The 14,204-nt window shown below is 48.1% G+C and overlaps 1 protein-coding gene across 1 annotated transcript in view; it reads left to right on the top strand.

Moving 5' to 3' along the window:
- TWF2 (twinfilin actin binding protein 2) overlaps positions 1-14,204 on the top strand; it is a 71,348-nt gene that overhangs the window by 32,191 nt on the left and 24,953 nt on the right. The window contains exon 3 of the mRNA XM_054033308.1: positions 13,721-13,899. Within this exon, the coding sequence (XP_053889283.1) occupies positions 13,721-13,899 (179 nt within the window). The remainder of the gene's footprint in view (positions 1-13,720; positions 13,900-14,204) is intronic.

Raw genomic sequence — 14,204 nt, 5'->3', positions numbered from 1 at the left:
TCCAATGATGATTTTTGTGGGGAACTGTGTATAGCCCAAGCTCCTGACAGTGGAGCGGGGAATAGGTGTAGACCATGGGACTTAGCATCTGATCAACAGAGATTGTGTAGAATTGCTAGCAGCTAACCTGGAATTATCATCAGTCCTTAAATTGTGTGTGGCTCTTGTAGTACAGCGGAGAAAATTGGCAAATGGCTTTTTACCCATCAGAAATGCCTGACCGTGTCTTAGCAGGATGGTCACAGGAAATGCAGAGACCTAGTTCACCAGTTTACTAGGAGTTGTTGTGCTACTGGTAGAAGGTGAGTTGAGGGATAATAGCAGTTGGCTCTAGTGATGAATTTCACTGGATCAGAGCACAAAGCGGCAAGACCCACTGATGAAGGTATGATTGCTGCCAATTGAATCCTTCTAGTGAGCCAGTGCTCTGATACTGGGTTTGACTCTTGGGCTGAGGATAGCCTCTTCAGTTCTCTTAAGGAGTCAGAAAGGGGGAGCTCCTGCAATGAGGAAGGATGAGCTAGTGGTTGAGATGCTGGCCTGGGTCATGGGAGACCCAGATTGAATTACTGCTCTGCCACTGACTCCATTTGACCTTATGGCAAATCACTTCCTATGTCTGCCCATGTGGGGAACTGGGGCATAATGGGGTTAGCAGCACTGCGCTGCCTCACAGGGGACTCTTGAGGATAAAAAATTACTGGAGGCCTAGGATAAATAGGGTGATCTTCGGTCTAGATTTTCCTTTTTTTAAAGTGATACCTATGAGATAACCGGAGGCCATATTCCAGTATTCTGCTTTCCCGTTCTGCATATGTAGGGAGAGCAGAATAGGAGGATCGAGATCTACTGTGTGGATCTGAGAGGAGAGTTGGGGCCCTAAATGGGAGTTGGCATAGGGGAATGGGGAAGGGAGGAGGCTGAGGATGGGGCGTTCCATCTTTGGTTGCAATACCATTCCAAGTGTGTCTGCATCAGGAATGGCAGCTCAGTTACCAGATTAGGGAGAAGGGAGCGTATTAGAAAACTAACCCATTGCTGTCCTGAGCACATCCAGTGCAATGACGCTTATTTAAAAATATTTATGCTCCGTTTGTATTTGGTTAGAAAGCTCAGCAAATGAGTAATGAAAGCAAGCACGTTCAGCTATTCTGTCATAGGCTGGCATTGCTAAAATGGCCTGAAATTTAATGGACATGTTAGCAGAGAAATGGATTGATATGGTGCCAGACTGACCCTGCCTGCCTGCATCCACCATCCCCCTCTCTACCTAGCCGACCCTGAGGCTTGGCAGCTGTCAGTGCTATTCCCCAGTGAGGTGCTTTGTGCTGCGAAGTTAGAACTTTCCACTCGTTGTCTCTTTGAACTTGGGGTTGGCTATCATATCACGTTTGCTATTCTATGGGTTAGATTAGTAATTCTCAACCTATTTACTATTGTGGGCCACATATGCAGCTCTCTCTGTTATGTGGGCCACATCCACACAATATATGTGCTACCTGTATGGTCCCGATGATGCCCCATGGGCCACAGCTGTGTGCTGATTAGGCCTCAACCAGCCTGTGGATTGAGAACCACTGGGCTAGATGGAAGATGCTGAGACACTTTCTGGTTTTATGAAAGTTAATTTTATTGCAAAGCATTTTTGTGTCATGCACTGCGGGTTCTGCTTGGATTGCTTCTAGGTGTTAGGCAGAGTGTGGATTTCTACCAAAGACTTACCCTGACACCGGCTGTCCTGTTCAGGGTATAATAATACTTGGTGTTTACCTGGCACTTCTCATCTTCAAGGAGTGTCCAGCACCCTATGCAGTAGGTAGGTTTAAATTAGCCACTCACCACAGTAGCTCTGAGCACAGCAGTATTGGGTAACACTAGTAATGCCCCAAAGAGTCTCCACTCCCTGCCTCTCGGACAGTTCTCTGCTTTTTCGGAAATGGGGAGTCTGAGGCAGAGAGGTTATGATTTGCCCAACGTCTGTCAGATCCAGGATTACAGTTTGGGAGTCCTTGCGTCCTGGGCCTTTGCTTGGAACACCAGGCAGGATGGCTCCAGAGGCTGTCATGAGACTAATGACTTCTCTTTATAGTGTTCTCCTGCCACTATTCTGAGGTCTGTCTGTCCTCCTGCAGACATCACTGCAGAACAGCCACCCAGCTCCGTAAGCAGGAGACTGAAGCTGTGGACCGTCTGCCTTTTAAGGTAATTAAAAGTGAAGCAGCCTGCTAATGGCTACTGTGAGCAAGCCTAAAAGGGGTCAGGAAGCAAAGCACTCTCCCAAATGTAAATAGCATGCTGTGTAATGGATTAGGCTTTCCGAAAAATCCTTAACCTGTGCAAACCTCTCCCCAGTTGAGTCATGCAGTAGTTGGGGGTGTTTGGGGAGGCATCTTTATTTATTATTTCTCACATCTCCACAGACCCTGGGCTTTAAGCCTGGCACAGTTCAATTCCATCCCAGCTGCCTCTCCTATTCTTGTTCCATCTGCCTTCTAGCTCCATTGCAGTGCTTCTTGATCAAAGTTTTATCATTCCCCAGAGCCCGATCTGTTGGAAGTTGAAATCTTTCTGAATGTTGCACTGCTCCATTTGAACAGTCACTTGTGATGTATTTTAAGAGCTGTCACTGCAGAACTGGTAGGCCAAAATAATAGAATCCTTGTCACTAGAGACCAGCCGTAGCAAAATGACATGTCCAAGGAAGCAGGACTAGGAAAGGAAATCCGGGGATGAGCTTGTGTGTGAAGCAGTGGGGAGCATGTGAAGTTGAGAAGTGAGGGTTAGGGGGAGGGAAGCAAGTGGTGGTGAAGGCAGTGGCAAAGGGAGAACCCTCCTCTCCCCCCAGGGCAAACCCTTGCATGTTTTTTAAGGAAGCAAAGTTTCTCTTTTACTTGCGTCTCTAGAAGCACCATTTGGTACAGTCATGACTGTTAGTGGTCATTGAACACAGAACTCCAGCGCATGCTAAGAGTAGGAAAACTAGGAGGAAGCCAGCAAAATAGAGAGACTCCCGCTAGGTTTGAAATGACTGGGGGTCAGTCTCCTGTTTCTTTTTAGAATAGATACATCGACCGCAAAACCCACTTAGCTTTGAGATCAGACAAGCCTGTGATCCTGACAGAAATTCAAGCTAACTTTCAGTGTCTGCTCATGGATGTTCCTTGCTTCCTTGCCCATCCATGCTGGGCCTGGCAGAATGTTGTCCAGGGAGAAAAGAAGCAGATCTTCCAGCCTACTTGAGATCTGGACCTTGAGGTTCTGGACAAAAATGCTAAGGGATCCGGATCGTTTCAAACTCTGTGTTTGAAGTTGATTCTTAAGGAACTCTGAGTAGATCAGCATCGCCACAGAATGAACTGGAATGTGCGTGAGATCACAGGAGACCCAGCAAATGAGGCAAAGCAACTGTCAGCCACCCATGAATCCCAGCTGGAGGAATCCATTGTGCCCTATTACTTTAGTCTTTGTGGGAGCACATGTCCCCTCCCCCCCCCCGGTTTTATTTTTAAATACTTTGTCTATCCCTTTACCTGCCTGCCAGCCAGTGGGGCAGCATGTCACTGCTATCCCTGCTGAATTCTGTGCCTGTCCTCCCAAGGGTTAAAATGCTTAGCATCAGTTTCCCCCCAGTCCAAGATGCAAGTAATTCTGGCAAGAGGATGTATAATGAGGCCTTAACTCTGAACTTATGCTGAGAGAGTCAAAGGTATTGCCTAAAGCTAAGTGGTTTGTTGCTCTCCATCCACAGCTACTGCAGTGCAGCTCTCTTGGCTGCAGACAGACTAGCTTGTGCTTGGTGACTTAGCCTGCGGTCTGTGTGCATATATGGGTTGAGGGAAAGGAGTGATCAGCATTTAAGCACCCAGACTCTGTTCCTGGCCCCAGGAACAATGTGTGAGAGGAATGTGCTGTGCTGGAGTGGTGTGAGTCAGCGCCCAGTGATAGGGGGCAGAGCCACTGCTGCTCAGCTGTGTGTGCCTCTTGTAAAATGTTAACAAATGGCTGCTTAGGTAAGACACCTGCAGAGATCTCTGCTCTGCCAGGGGACATTGGTTGTTTCTCATGGTAATTGAGTGATGGGTTAATTTTCTATCTCTAATTCCTCTTGCTTCATGGAACCTGCTCGCCAGCGTCCAATGCAGGATTGCTCTTTAAGGCAGCCCCCTGCCTTCACTAGCAGGACCAAGTACTGAATTTTGCCCCAGTACTTGGTCCTGCTAGTGAAGGCAGGGGGCTGGACTCAATGACCTTTCAAGGTCCCTTCCAGTTCTATGAGATAGGTATATCTCAATATTACCTAGAAATATTACCTAGATCATCTTGCTTATCCAGTCCAGTTTTAAATGTTACAAGCCACATAAAGAGACATCTGCCTGGTTTTCCCTGCAGGGCCCCAGATTTTCATTTCAACGTTTGAAATGTTTGTGTGAGTCACATGGCTCCAGTGATAGAAAGTGGGAATATATCCACTTGGGGGTGTGTGTTTAAAACTCAGTTCCTCAGTGGAAACAGGCTGATGTGTGCTGCTGGGGAAGCCTGGGGGGCCACCCTTTGTGTAGACGAGAAATGGGAAGTGTATGATAAATGTGGGCTTACCATTAGGTAGAGCTGTTTAACTGCTTTGATCCAAATGGCCTTCTTGTGGTAGTAATAGGTGCTCTGTGTTCCCTGGGAGCAAACAATGCTGTGGAGCATCACAGCGAATGCACTGAATGTTTGGAAGTGAAAAGGCAAAAGGAATGGTGAATGTACACATGACCAAAACCGTTCTTCTGCTTAGTCTTCAGCTGCACAGTTACTCTTCCGTTCACAGTACGCAGTTACTGGACAGAAAACCCCTCTGCTCTCTGAACTATGCATGTCTTGCTTGAGGCAGAAGCTGGCATTAATGGCACTGGGGGAAGAGTGAGTGTATTTCAGCTTTTTGACCCTGACAAATGTGCCGACAAGTGTCCTGGCTTTATTTTTTAATGCCATCAGGCTTTCACTGCTTCCCTGGGGTTTGCTGTCAACTCACGGGTTGCTTCTGTTGTCTGAGAAGTTTTTTCTGACCTTCACTTGCTCCACTGCCCTAGTCCCGTTTGGTTTCTTCCCTCCCATCTATAACCCGTTGTTTACGGAGGTGGGAACAGGGTATTCCACTGCTGTTTGGTATTTGTTAATAGTAGGGTTGCCAACCCTCTGGGATTGGCCTGGAGTCTCCCAGAATCTGCATGGCTTTCCTGGTGACTATTGAAAGCAATCCGGGAGATTTTAATAGGATATTTTAAGAAAATGACATTGTCATGTTGGGGGAAATGTTGTGGAATAGCTTTAGTCAGAGTTGGCAACCCTAGTTAATACCCATCTATTGGTTTCCATTTCTCCAGGCAAGGGTCTAGTAGTGAACATTGTACTGAGGGGATGAGATTCAAATCCTCTCTGTAAGAATCAGAGCAATTAATTGCCTGCCTTTGCCAAGCCATAGGCCCAGGGTGGAGTCACGCAGCCTTTAGCTCAATAGCAGAGCTTTTCTGCAGTTAGGGTTGGAAGGAAGGAGATGGGGAGCTGCCAGTCTGGGATGTAGAAGGAGCTATTTAAGTCTGAGGCGCAGTGAATCACAAAGTCATGCAGTGTTCCAGCCCTAAGAGTCTGCTCTCATTTTTTTTTTATCTAGTTTTGTGCCTCTCTCTTTAGATTGGAGCGATCTTAAGAGAAGAGGGAAGCTTTTAAAGCTGAGAAAGGAACAAGGCAAATCATCACATTAGTTACGGTAGCAATTGAAGGAAGCATAGTAAATAGTGAAAGATAAGTGATGCATCTGACTGCAGCAGTGGTAGAGACTCCAGCAGCAGCAGCATCAAAGGCAAACTGGCAAAGCAGAGACTGAAATTAGCATGAGCATCATTAAAACATCAAAGCAGAGAGAGAGCTCAGAGGAAACTGAGGTTTCTGCCAACAGTCACACCTATGGATTAATCTTATCAACTGTGCAGATACTTCTCAAATGCATCTCTCTGGCTACTTGCATGCTAAGCGACTCGATTTACATAACTATTTGTGACAATTGTGCAATGCACATTGGGTGGATGGTTGCATGTGCAGAGTTTAGAAAATCACACCTACTGTCGGTTATTTTGCAGAGAAATTAAAATGCTGCCCTAGCAGGCGATGATTTATTGTAGGCCATTTCAGGTTGATGAGTTAATCTCTCCTTTTCCTCCTAAAATACTTCACCAGAGCAACACCTGCAGAATAAACAGTTTAATAGTAACAGCAGTAGCTACTTGCTGACCAGTGACATAAGGATTGATACTTTTTTTTTTTTTAATACATTTCAGATCTTGTGCATCTCAGGCCTATATGCTGTGCTAGTTTGAAGCTAAAATACACCAAAGAAAATCATTTATTGGTTTGCCAGTTTTTCTTGTCTGTCTGTTTTGACAGCTTGTTTAAATGCTCGCTGGCAATTCCTAAAGGTGAAACAAGGATCAGGGACAGTGTGACTTCTGGATAGTTGGAAGTCGGCGCCATCTTGTTTGCCCCCAAAACTCATCCAGTAGAAACAAGGATTAATAAAAACAGAGAGTGAGATTTTTAGGAAACGCTCAGCATCCACGTAGCTCTGCTGCCCTAGAAGTCGATGGGAGTTTTACCATTGACTTCAATGGGAGCAGCGTTAGGCCAATGCTGAGCACTTTAGGGAATTGCACCTGAAATTACTTCTCTTATTGACACCTGCAATTGTGTATTGGTGAGATCAGGACGCCTAAGGAAATTGACTTGTAATGCACTGTTCTCCCTGACCAGATTTCCTGTGGTTTAGTTTCCTTTCAAGCCTGGAAACACCCATGTTTGTTTGACTGTTGCCTTGGAGGGTGTGGGAGCCCTGGGAATGGCTCCCTGTTAGCAGCTTCTTTAGGATTATGTGTCTGCTGCCTAAATACTTGGAGCTTGTGCCCAAGTAGTTTTCTTGGTTGCTGTTCTAGGGTATGAGTGCCATCAGTACTTGTGCTTGTTTACTTTGCCTGAGGCTATGGCCAGCTGCTGCTGGAAGAGAGCCCTCCATCTCATGGGGACCAAGGGATAGCCTGATCCTTTCCTTTTCAGCATTTTCAATCTCTCCATTCTCTTCCTGAGTTAATGCGGAATTTTTCAGAATATTTGGTGTCTCCTCCTGGAGCCAGCAGAAGTAGTCAAAGGGACACTGTCCAATTGAAAAAACACTTCCCAGCTGAAAGTTCTGTACCCAAGACTGCTATAACACAAAGGGATTCTTTGAGCTTGTACGTTTGACAGCTCTTTGCGTATCATTCATTTCACTAAAAGAAGAACAGGAGTACTTGTGGCACCTTAGAGACTAACAAATTTATTAGAGCATAAGCTTTCGTGGACTACAGCCCACTTCTTCGGATGCATATAGAATGGAACATATAATGAGGAGATATATATACACACATACAGAGAGCATAAACAGGTGGGAGTTGTCTTACTAACTCTGAGAGGCCAATTAATTAAGAGAAAAAAAAAAAAAAAAAAAAAAAAACTTTTGAAGTGATAATCAAGCTAGCCGAGTACAGACAGTGTGATAAGAAGTGTGAGAGTACTTACAAGGGGAGATAGTCAACGTTTGTAATGGCTCAGCCATTCCCAGTCCTTATTCAAACCGGAGTTAATTGTGTCTAGTTTGCATATCAATTCTAGCTCTGCAGTCTCTCTTTGGAGTCTGTTTTTGAAGTTTTTCTGTTGTAATATAGCCACCCGCAGGTCTGTCACTGAATGACCAGACAGGTTAAAGTGTTCTCCCACTGGTTTTTGAGTATTTTGATTCCTGATGTCAGATTTGTGTCCATTAATTCTTTTGCGTAGAGACTGTCCGGTTTGGCCAATGTACATGGCAGAGGGGCATTGCTGGCACATGATGGCATAGATCACATTGGTAGATGTGCAGGTGAACGAGCCCCTGATGGTATGGCTGATGTGATTAGGTCCTATGATGATGTCACTTGAATAGATATGTGGACAGAGTTGGCATCGGGGTTTGTTACAAGAGGTGCCACAAGTACTCCTGTTCTTCTTTTTGCGGATACAGACTAACACGGCTGTTACTCTGAAACTATTCATTTCACTGGTGATGCTCACTTGCGCTGTCTCTCCTGTGGTAGTACCATGACCTCGCTCTTGTGCGCTGCTCCGTGGGAATTCACAGGCATGCTGGACCCCAGTCGCTGTGAGAAGGGCTTCACCATCAACAGCTGCTGCAGAGCTGAAATGAAGGCGGTTGCAGGCAGGGATGTGCCCAGAGAGGATGTAGGGCCGTATTTGAGTATACTGACCTGCTTTCAGTCCCTTCCAAAGGAGCAGAAAGCCCCTTAGGATGTCTAAAAATGGAACTCGAAAAAATATTTAAAATTTCAGCACCCAAATGAGCCAAACCTGAATTTTTTTTAATGGACTAATTTCCATTGATTTGAAATTGGCAATGGCTCTCTGTCCTGTGCTTGCTTATGGTTTCCATTCCCTGCTGTATCGTCCTGGTAGCCTGACTTGGCATCCAGAATTGTTCTCCCCTTTACGTTAGGATCAGTATTAGTGTAACCAGTAAAATCCATCAGCTCCTGACGGGGTGGTGGGGTGCACTTGTGGGTTTTATTTCATTTGACTCCAAAATAGACAACACAATTATTAAGCAAACTCTCTTAAACAGAGAGAGCAATGCCTGTAAAACTTAAAGGGTGGGATCTTCTTCAACTCCAAACACTCCCTTCTCCTTCACCCAGCCCCCAGTCATCAGCACGCCACCTTTAAGGGCGATACAGGTGGATCTGGCAGTATGTTCTAATGCTTCCCTGATCCAGGTTCTAGCAGAGCAAGGGAAAGGAAACAAATTCCAAAGCCAGGACCCCTCTCTGAGAACGTCCTGCTGGACCCCTCTCCACTCCTGCTCCCCTCATTATTTGAGTTGGGGGGACCTGTGTTAACACAAGACCCTGGTTATCTGGGGATAGAGACAATTGCTCAAATAGATAGGTCTGCATGTGAAGCGTGATCCCTCTATCTAGTACTGTTGATAGTTGTGTACTTTGTAGCTATGGGGGAAAATGTACTTCAGAGACTTGAGATGTGATGTGTAAAGTGTGTGTGTGTGGGGGGGGTCACTTCCAGAGACTCTGGATGTCTTAGCAGCACAGATGATTAGAGCGCGAAGGGATTGTTTGTGAGGAAGGAACCAAACGGTCTGGGTGCAGGATGAAGTGGGAACTGCACGTCTGTCAGTAGGACAAAGGGTGTTGACACCCAGGAGGGGTGTTGAGGTAGCTAGGGGGTAGCAGAATGAAATTAAGTGAAGGTTGAATATCGGCGAGGATATAATGGGGAGCTCTGCTGGACTGAGGAATAGTCTCCTGGAGGAGATGACGGGACTGGCCATTGTTTGTCATTCGCAATGAGGCTGGACAAAGCACTTGATGGTACATTGCTGTGGGGAACAATCCTGTGTTGACAGAAGGGGGCGGGTGAATGGATCGGTGCCCTAGTAGTTCTCCCTAGTCTGACTTCTTTATTGCTGTCTTGCAGTGTAGTGCCATTCCCCAGGGAAACGTTCAGCTCTCCTGAGATCTTCCCACTGATCTGCCAGCTGGGAACAAACAGGTAGAGTTGCGACTGCCGCAACTGCAGCGGAACAGATCACTGGTTTGTGTGTGTGTGCTTAATTCAGCTGTGGTGGAGAGTGGTTTGAGGATGTCCTGGTACCAGAGATGTGGATGATGAGGGTAAAGACTGAGGAACACGCATGCCTGCCCCCTGCAAGCAAAGGAAATTTGTGGGAATCTGCCAACCTGACCCTACAGATCACATGAACCCTGCTGGAAAAGTCCAGCAGAGCTGATTGCAAACCTGAAAGCTTCCTTTTCCTGATTAGAAGCAAGAGCAAACTATACTGTGAGCACGTTTGTTTTGAATCAAGTGATGTATTGGAGATGGGCTGAAGGTCAGTGGCCGTTGGCCACGCTGCAGGGGTAACTGTCCACTTAATATTCTCTCCCCTTGCCCCCACACACATGTTATCAGTGCTGTGGCATGGTGCCACTTGTAACTTACTGAGAGTCCAGGACTGCTAAACTCACAGGCCAAAGGGGTGCGTAGTTGCATGACTGCAGTTTTGCAGGCAGTTTCAGTATTTGTGTGCAGAAATTATTCGTGTGTGTGTGTAAATGGCTCTGGAAATCTGGACCTGTTTTTTCTGAGGTGTATGGTAGAAACGGAATACATTTTTGGTGGATTTGAATTCCTGTGATTTCAGGAGCAAAACTGTAATTGCTAGGTCCCTTGGAGTGTCAAGTACAGTGGATGTGTGGGATGGGGTTATATGCCAGAGGATGCAGCTGTGAAGAGGGTAGGTGGAAATTAGGGCTGTATGAAACCTCTATTTATCCTCAAACCCAGTCCTGCTGAGTTTGACAGTGCACATGTGGGGGCCGGATGTTTGTACAGTGGGACAGGGAGTGGGGGAGAAGCGCAAACCCTACACAAACATAGACTTTAACCGTCGCTTTAGATAGGGCATCTTCAAAGGTGGTGGGAGCCTCAGAGCTCCTGCAAATCCTCCCAGACTGGGTGACCCCCTTCTGTGGGTCCGTTCTTCAATCCAGCAGGCTCATCCGTGTGCCACCTGGCGTAGGCCGCTGTCTCCCAAACCCCTACATGGAGAGGTGCCCCACAATTGCTCAAGCAGTAGCTTGGGAGCACACCTAGGTTCCCTAGCAGCAATGCACCATAATCCCTAGAGGATGGCTGTTTGGGTGCCCCAGTGGTTCTGAAACCAGGGATTAGGAGGCACTTCTGGGTGGACCCGGAGTGTGTTCCCCTCGCCAGCTACCCTTGTGGTCTGCAGGAGGTGCACTCCACCTTCTTCCTTGGTTGCTTTCTGAAGATCCTCCTGGGGAATCCCAAAACATAGGGGAGATGCCCATGCCATTTGTTTCCCCACCTCATGGGATATCAATGGTGGTTATTTGGGAAAGCGCTGGAAGGATATTGGGGGCAGAGCAGGTAGGCTCTGGAGCTCTGTGTTCATCCAATTCCCAGCTTCCTGACAACACTGCAGAGGCTGCTTTGCTTTCAGCTTCTGGGAAACCCAAGTCTCCAGTGTTATCACAGCATGAGTGGGAACCTTACAATGACCTGGCATGTCACTAAGTGACTGGAGTCCTGGGTGAAGGAGCAGTGGAAATCTCTGGAAATCTCCCTCAGCCAGTGCCGGCTCGAGATTCCCATTGAAACCAATGCGAACTGTTCTGGGATGCGGCAAGAAGCCGGAAAAAACCCCCAGAAAACTGTTTGTGGCGTCTCTTGGAAGGTCTGGACGTGAGTGAAGTGCAAATTGCAGGCTCTGTGCTCCTGTTTGTGCACTGGCTTACCACCCATCAGTACCCTGCACTTAGCGGACTGTGTTTAGCCACAAGCATGTCATTTGTTTTGGAACACAAAGGCTCCTCGACTTGTGAGTCTGATGGGGTTGGGTTATCCTAGGGACTGAACAGCTGCAGCTTGCCTGGCAAGACTGCTCTGCCCCTTGGGGAGGCTGTGGCCCTGAGAAGACAGTCCCTGCTTTTTTTGCACACCCTGTATTGTTACACACTGACAGCGTCACTTCTCTCCAGGGACTGCTGCAGGGCTCAGGAATGCTCCCTAGCTGCATGTGAGCCCTTTCCCTAAGGGCTCTGGCTGGGGCTGTTTGCTGAAGCCCTGCTGCTTGGAAGGCTCTAGTGGTGTATGTTGGGGTCTGACTTGGAGGTACTACATGAAAGCTGATCTGTGAGTCCCACCATGCCTTTCTCCACAGCACCTCTCCTCAATCCGTGCCTTGCTCGTTTGATGATGTGGTCATGCCCTGAGCACAGGGGGACAGTGTGTTCCTGCACACCCCAACCCTTCCTTTACACTGATTCCCCAGACTCTACTACCTGCCCTAAGCATGGCCCCCTGGTCACCCTCCTTGCACCGCAGCAGAAGAGTGTTTGAATGGGGAAGGGAAACACCAGTTCTACGAGCTAGCATCTCATTGGCTCTCACTTCTGAATGATGCCTTGACCTGTTTCTCCTCCCCTGCGTGCTCAGCACTTTCCTTCCCAGGCATGTTGGACGCCTTTTGTGTGGCGTGGCATCGGCCTTGACGACAAGCTCGGCAGGAAGAGGAAGCGCAGGAGGTGCAGTGTGTTGCCCTGCGTGGCACCATAGCACCATCAAAATGGCGGCGGTAAGATCAGGGCCCTCTCCGTCAGTGAGATGTGCCCATAACTTCCCTTGCCCCTAGATGGTAGTACGTGTGCTTGGACCAAGCCACAGCAACAGGCTAAGGGCAGGAAGCGGCTGATGTTGGCAATTGTATTTCAGTGGTGTTTTCTCTCCCCTTTTTGCATCATAGGGGAAGTTGAGGTTTCTGAGAATGCGTTGCCAGCCCTGGCTTGTGGTAGCAACAAGCCCCAAACTCTTTGCTGCCTTCCCCTGTCACCTCCATAGTTCTTCAGCCGAAAGCCTAGGGACTGGACCAGTGACCACAGGACCCTGGGGAGGAGTGGAGAACCTGAGCCTGGATGGGAGCAGGGATAGTGGGCAAGGAGGGTTCCCGGTGGCTGTGGGGAGAAGGAAGCTATCCACGCATATTGATCAGTCTGCAGAGCTGGGGAACGCTGGTAGCATCGCACGGGGGGGCTCCTGTGAGAGCCTCACTCACTAGGTGTGCCAGGGAGGCTGTATGGGTATGAGTAGCAGTTGGAAGAGGGGAGATTCCAGGGGAGCTCAGCTGAGCAGGGGATTCCAGCCTGCTTTGGGCCTCCTGGAAATCAACTGCTCTACAATGTGGAGAAGCAGCTGGTGCGATTGCTGACAGATCAGTTCCTTGCTGCAGGCAGTGGCCTCCTGTAGCTGGGAGGAGTGCAAGTTGTGTTGGTCTGTGCTGGCCACACACCCACAGTGGCTATAGTGGGGCTGCGGTGTCCTAGCCTTTCCACCCTCCCCGAGGAGCTGGCACTGGCCTGTGTGCCCACTCCTCAGCCCTGGTGGTTGCAGTGTCTCCCACTTGTCTCCCTCCCCGGTAATGCCTGCTGTAATGTGCGCTCATTGAGAGACCGGGTGAGGCTGTATCTCGCTGTGGGGAAGGTCTCTGGGAGGAGGCAGCCACCCAGCACGTTCCAGCACAGCAGACACGGTTGGATGCAGAAAGTGATGCGGAGCAGTTGCCATTTGGATTAATTAAATCCTGAGCATGTTGGTGCCTGTTCTAATGCAACAGGTAGCTCGTCCAGCTGTTTGGAGCTGCAACTCCTGAGCCTTGCTCTCCCGATATGGGAGAAGCTTCGTATTCCAGTGTTAATTTTGTGTTCAGAAATCGTGGCATGTGGTGGACCAAGCCCCTTTGCCATCCCATGTAACGTTGATCCTCCCCTTTACCTCCTAGTGGCTGGGACTTTTGAAACATCTGCACATGTTTATGGGGGTGGTATTATGCACTCCTCCCCCAGAGACTCTGAGAGCACACAGTCACCCCACGCTTTAATACACATAAGGGAACAGCATCTGGATTGCTTTGCACAAGGTCTCACAGGTGGGAGAGCAGAGAATAGAGCTGCAGCATCTGAGCTCTCAGGAGTGCAAGGCATTAGAGCAATGAGTCATGCAGCCCCATGGCCTGTGCTAACCTTTGCTTTGTAATTCATAGTTCTTCTCTTCCTCCTTTCAGAGCAGCTAGTGCTGGGAGCCTACAAAGAACTGTCTCGCCATTGGGATAAAGACTATGACTCCTTCGTGCTGCCGCTGCTGGATGAACAACAGCCATGTTATATCCTCTACCGGCTGGATACCCAGAATGCACAGGGCTTTGAGTGGCTCTTCATCTCCTGGTCCCCTGACAGTTCTCCTGTAAGCCTTTGGTCTCTCTAAATTCCTCTTTGCAGGGTTATAATTTTCCTGGCACTCGCAAGAATGTTTGTGCGGTGGGTGGAGGATGGAAAGCTGTATTTAAGGACTAATATTGGAATTGTTCAAAGGTTAGTGTGTCATTTTCTGAAGACTCGCTTAGCAGAGCTGCTAATCTAACTTCCGTGTAGCACTGGTTAGCCAGATGGACCCTAACATGTAACTGCTCTGTTCTGTAGCGTGGTTGTGTAAAGCTGTGTGCAATCAGTTCTCCTCTGGGGGAAAGCTTGGCTACTGTTTAACAGACT

Source organism: Malaclemys terrapin, chromosome 7 (assembly GCF_027887155.1).
Source record: "Malaclemys terrapin pileata isolate rMalTer1 chromosome 7, rMalTer1.hap1, whole genome shotgun sequence".
NCBI classification, from domain to species: Eukaryota; Metazoa; Chordata; order Testudines; family Emydidae; genus Malaclemys; species Malaclemys terrapin.
The sequence above is the reverse complement of the archived record's forward strand: the minus strand, read 5'-3'. Positions and strand labels throughout refer to the sequence as shown.